This window comes from Microtus ochrogaster, linkage group LG5 (assembly GCF_000317375.1).
Source record: "Microtus ochrogaster isolate Prairie Vole_2 linkage group LG5, MicOch1.0, whole genome shotgun sequence".
NCBI classification, from domain to species: Eukaryota; Metazoa; Chordata; class Mammalia; order Rodentia; family Cricetidae; genus Microtus; species Microtus ochrogaster.
Window position 1 is genome coordinate 11,195,520 of NC_022031.1, and position 6,000 is coordinate 11,201,519.

At 44.9% G+C, this 6,000-nt stretch overlaps 1 protein-coding gene across 1 annotated transcript in view; it reads right to left on the minus strand.

Annotated features, from left to right (window-relative positions):
- The window catches only part of Ly96 (lymphocyte antigen 96), a 25,588-nt gene that overhangs the window by 16,031 nt on the left and 3,557 nt on the right, over window positions 1-6,000 (minus strand). The window contains exon 2 of the mRNA XM_005361861.3: window positions 4,698-4,790. Within this exon, the coding sequence (XP_005361918.1) occupies window positions 4,698-4,790 (93 nt within the window). The remainder of the gene's footprint in view (window positions 1-4,697; window positions 4,791-6,000) is intronic.

The following is a 6,000-nucleotide window of genomic DNA, read 5'->3' on the forward strand; positions in this document are numbered from 1 at the left end:
ATTATATAATATTATAATGATATATATATATATATAGACATATATATATATTGAAAGACCCCCGAGGAGGGGAGATTCTTACTCATGTCTGGGGATAACACAAGCCCCCAGAAACTCACGAAAGACCGTCCTTGCTGCAATCACACAAGGTTTATTGACAGGACAGCCGCTGGGGCTGAATCTCATTTCCCACACAGGGGTAGAGGAGTTCGACCCCAAGTAGCTGGAAGAGGAGGTATTTAGGGGAAAAAACCACAACCCAAAGGGGGTAGGGAAGGTGTCATTGGAAAATTCCGAAAATACCAGTGGTAATCACAAGAGGGTAACTCCCCATTTCTCAAGATTATTCTCAAGATTATAATCTAACTTTATGATCAGCTAGTTCCTGGAACAGAGTCACTGAACTGGCTAACCTAGATTTTTGGTTCTTCTCTCCCTGCTAGATTTTTGGCTCTACTCTTTCTGCTAGAGGGGTCTGAATTTATCCGGGTCTTTCAAAACATACATAGATATAGCTTTTTTAAAGTAAGGGTCTCATTGTGTACCCTTGACTGTCCTGAAAACCATTAGGTAGATCAGGCTGACCTCAAATTCACAAAGATCCACCTGCCTCTGCCTCTGAATGCTGGGAATAAAGATGTGATAAATTCATCATAAATCACTGTAGGACAATAAAAAGCAGTTTTTCCATCTTCAGACAGAACTTGGCTGTGCTTGACAGAGCTGCCAGATCCTTCCTTCTCCTGGCCCCTTTTTGAGGTTGGTTCTACCAGCTTGCTGCTGTCCACCCACATCTCCGACCCCTCTGTGTCATTGAGTCTCCTCTCTTACGGTTCATCCTCAGCCCTCAGCTCTCACCCTGAACATTCTTCCTGGCTTTAGGTGCCACATGACCGTATACTGTTCTACACCCTTAGTCAAACGTTCCCTCACACAGGACTCTTTCTGGAAAAGTCCTCCAACACCAAGACTGGAAGAGAGAGATTACCAGTGGATTGAAGCCGGGACCCATCCTGTCTTCCAGCTGATCCTAGTTGGTCCTGCTTCCGGTTGCCTCCTCATTTCATACCCTAAAACCACAGTGGGGTGGGCAAGCAAGCAAAAGGCATATGTGCAGTCAGAGGTTGTTAAGGGCTGCAACCATTGGTTTCCGCCTTTTCTCCAGGTCATCCTGTCTCAGGGAGCAGGTGGAGTTGTGCTTGGTGAGTAGACAAGACAAGCAGTGCTTTAAACAAAACACTAAATAAACCAGTAAATCTGCATCTAATAATAAATCTTTTCTACTGTATTCTACTTCACTGGCAATAGAATCCCGTCCCACTAAATCTTACCCCTTTTTTATTCCCACTGCCCTAGGGTCAGCAGAGGCAAATAGTACTCCAAGCCTGAAGACCACCAAATGGCCTACATTTTCTCCACATCGTTACTTCCTGGGTTAGGTGTGGAAAAATTATTATAGGACCAGTTAAAAATCTTTTTTTATTCATTTTATATTTCAACCACAGTTCTCCCTTCCACCCCTCCCCCAACACCTCCTTCCTACCCCCCCCCCATCTGCTTCTTCTAAAGGGTAAGGCCTCCCATGGGGAGTCAACAAATCTTGGCACATTAAGTTGAGGACCAAGGCCCTGCCCCCTGCATCAAGTCTGAGCAAAGCATCCTACCAAAGGGAATGGGCTCCAAAAGGCTAGCTCATGCACCAGGAATAGATCCTGGGACCAGTTAAAAAATCTTACAAAAAAAAAAAAGTTGGTCCCATGGACCCTCTAAACTCCAGAGTGTGTGTGTGGCGGGGGAGGGGGGGTTGAAAAGATGATCCCACAAGGAATTCGAGAGACACAGACCGGGCTCTGTGGTGCGCACATGGCAGACAGCACTGCGATCCTGGGTGATGTCAATGCAAAACAAAGAGCCTCTTTCTAGGCTCAAGAGGCCCAGCGTGCTTCCAGTCTCCAGGAAGTCCTGCTTTACAGCTCAGTGGTTGTGGACATGACTACAGTCACAGTTATGAGCCACGGCTGTAATGACATAACACTTCTGGGGCTTAGCTGGCCAAGGGCATCAATGTGAGTGGGAGGGGGGTAGGGGATGGGGATGAGGAACAGAGTGATCATCATGACAGAACAAGGTAAACATTTTTGGGTTTGCCCAGGACATCTCCAGGAATTGCCAGGAATAACACTGAAGGGACTGACCGACTGCACGGGTGTGTTCATAGTTTTGTTTCCGTTACACAAAGACCGGCTAGCAAGCCTGAGCAGTACCAAAGATATCTCCGTTCCCACTCAATTTTTGACTCAGGGTTATAACTATTGTTTGATCAAAAGCTTCCCTGACACCCCCATATCCAAGGACTCTGGGGTATTTGAATTGGAAGCGTTTCGTCTTCCCCACCCCACCCCCCCCCACACACACACACACACACGCTTTTCCCTCACCATGCTCCCGACTACCTGGGAGTGCGACAGTAAACCTGGGCATTCATTTGGTCTAATTTGGTCTGACTGGAATTATTTGGGTAGGCAGAGAGGCTCTTCTTAAGATTATTCCTAATAGACGGAGGTTTCCCACAGCGGGGCCTGTTTTTCCCACGGGCTCAGCGCCACGTGCAGGAAAACTCCCTTCTCATGTGCTCTCTGCCAGGCTAACATCGGCTTCGACTCAGTGAGTTCCCATTTTGGAGTACAGGGCCGGTGGGGGGGGGGGGCGCATTTACATCTATTTTTGTCCATTTTCGGACTTTCCGATAAAGTCGCGGCTGTGCTGGAAGTCCAACTCACGCGGTAAGCCATGCCTCACCGAGATGAGACTTCGGTGTGTTTGGAGATGTCCAGCTCACTCGTTTCTCATGCACCCCCGTTTTGACTCAAGAGCACTGTACGGTGGACATATTGCCACAGGCTTGAGTCCCACAATTGGCTTGGGTTTCTAATGGGTCCTTGCGATTATGCAAATGCCCTTGGGCGGCCTTTCACAAAAATCCTTTTAAATTGGGACTAACATCTAATGTAAAGCAAACAAGGCTCCATAGCAGGCAGTATCTAGATGTGTGCTCCCGCCTGCTCCCCTCCCTCCCCCTTCCTTCCCCCCTCCCTGCTTCTGTAAGCTGTTTTTATGATCCTTTTTGAGTTTGAAACATGACCTCACCAAACTCATGAACTCAAGCAATCCTCCTACTCCTGTCCCATATGACTACAAGGGCTTAGCACATGCTGGCCTCTTGCTTTCCAAAGGTCTCAGATCTGCACTCCAGCTCAATCCCTGCACACCTTCTCTAGTCTGCTCTCACAAGCACGTATCCCTCAACACTACCCCCAAATCATCTAAATTTTTAATCCCTTCTTGGACTCTGCCTCTGTCCAAGTGCTGGGATTAAAAGCAGATACCACCACGCCCAGTTTCTTTCTCAACCAGCCTTTTTCCTTATGAACTACGATCTGAGGAAGAGGGAATGTTTCCGTAAGCTTATCTACATGATACTGGACATAGTGTACAGACACATAATCCCAGCACTGGGGAGGGAGAGAAAAGAAGGTTGCCACAAGTCCTAGGCCAATTTGTGCTGTGTCGTAATTTTTAGACCAGCCTGGGCTACACAGTGACACCTTGTCTCAAAAGCAGAAGGAAAGAGAAAAATAACAACAACAAAAAAGTATTGGTATTAAGGAGATGGCTCAGTGGTTAAGAGCCATCTTTTTAGAAAAGACTGAAATTCAGTTCCTAGCATTTACCCACCCATCTCTAACTCCAGTTCCGTGGAATCTAACACTCTACTCTGGCCTCCATGGGATCCCACACATATGGTAAACACACAGATAAATATATATACATGTACCTAAGTAAAATAATGAAAAATGTGTCTTTTATAAAAGCTTGTTCTTCACATCGTAGCACTCTGAAAAGTATAAAATGTGCTCCAAGTCTATGCCGAGAATGAAGACCATAGTGCTAAAGACCAAAATTATATTTCCTGAGCCAGACTTGCACGCCTTTTATCCCAGCACTCGGGAGGCAGAGGCAGGCACATCTCTGTGAGTTCAAGGCCAGCCTAGTCTACAGATGGAGTTTCAGGACAGTAAGGTTTATACAGATAAACCAAGTCTCAGGGGAGGAAAATCACAGATTTTTCCAACTGAAACTCAGTGTCTCTCACAACTGAATGGTTAACAAGGGCCATACATTATTAGAAGGTTGAAGTTGTTCCCATTTCTAACCTATGTCCTTGTAAAACCCTCCATATGCCTGTGAGTTGGTATAAAACACAGCAAAAATGACAGATTATCACTTCCTTGATCAAGCCATTTAATGCTCTTCCATCTTGTTATCCTTTGCCAGTTGTGATGAATCAAGCAGCTCCGATAATAAAGTCCATGTAGCCAACAGCCAGAATCCAGAAACTGCTACCAACAGCCACACGAGCTTAGAAGGAGTTCTTTCCATAGTCAACCCCAAACGTGGTCAACATTTTGATTATAGGTTATGGGGGCCCCCGGACAACATGGGTAAGCCATGCTCAGACACCATCACACAAAGACAGTAGGTAAGTACTGTGTAGAAGTCACTAGACTAAGAGTGTGGTAACTTACAGTATAGCAGTAGATAACAAACACAGATGTGCTTGGAACAGAGTCATTCTGGTTGAATTTCTACAGCCCTTCAGCTAATTAACAAAAATGAAAGTTTGTATTTGTACTTACTTGGAATGAAGTTAACATATACAAATCCGCTGGTTCCCTTCAATGTTATACAGGGTTCAGAAGTAATCAAAATGGGGTAAGATTTCATGTTATCTAAAAAGAATAAGGAAAACTTTAACATGATTGTAAATAACTTCCAGTAAATATGGCATTCTGAATATCAGTCCCCAAAGAATGATTTTTATGTTCAAAATTATAATGAGAACAGTTGAAGGTCATTGAAAATCTCTCTCTCTAGAACACTGACAGTTGTAGTACAGTTGAAGAAGAGGACCCAGGTTTTCCCTCAAGGACAAACTCTATGTGTAAAAACCCAGAAAATAATGAAGTCTCCAGCACATGCAAACATCCAAACTGTACTCAGTAGTGTCTCTACGAAGATTCAAGACATGCTCTCTTGAGAGTCTCTGACCTCAGCACCACCATACAATTAGGAAGCCTCTCCAAGCCCAGTCTCACCTGCAAGCTCAGTACCCTAACTCTTCCAGTTCAGCTCCCCAAAGCACTGACTTCCAGGCTGTGCGTCTTGGAGTTCTGATAGTCCGCACAGTCTAGTTACACCATTGGAGCAGACAGACACTACTTTTGCTCAGCATGTGGGAAGACCGAAACTGACGGTTCTCAGCTTTTCCATGATAAGAGGAAGAATTGATATAGTCTTCTAATTAACACCCATCTCACTAATCCCAGAATTCTAATGAGTGTGGGTGACAATGAAGGGAGCAGGCAAAAGCGCCTTGGCCTGAGTGCTGCCATTTTGACTTCACACTACATTTTATCTGTAGGGTGGGAAACAGTTCAAGTTCCTAAGCCATAGGGAAGCTGAGAACTTTCTAATGGCGGAACAGCATCTTTCCTAAGCCATATAAACAGTCTATTATCCCCCTTAGTTCCTATTATGGCTGTTCCTAACACAGAAATAAAACAAATGAATCTGATTGGTTGGACTAAAACACTCCCATTTTGTGTCCATTGATAATGATGGAACACACAAGGAAAGTTCCTAATCTTTGGCTTCCGATTGGTGAAAATTATAACTGTAACTTGGCAATAACTGTTTATGAAGTTTTGTACTTTTAAACCCCACTTTTGCCCCTACTCAGAGCTGCCAGAAGAAGCAAGGCTCTGAAGTCCTTGTCCTGCAGCCCTGATCCATCAGTGACCTGCCTGTGTGGTGATTTATTAGACTCTCTAGAACCCATAAGTGTTGTCTTTCTCCTTCGTCATGGCATGCAATGGACGGGGTGGAACAACACAATCTATCTTCTTGGGGTAAAAGATGTTGCTAGAATTGGTGGGTGTC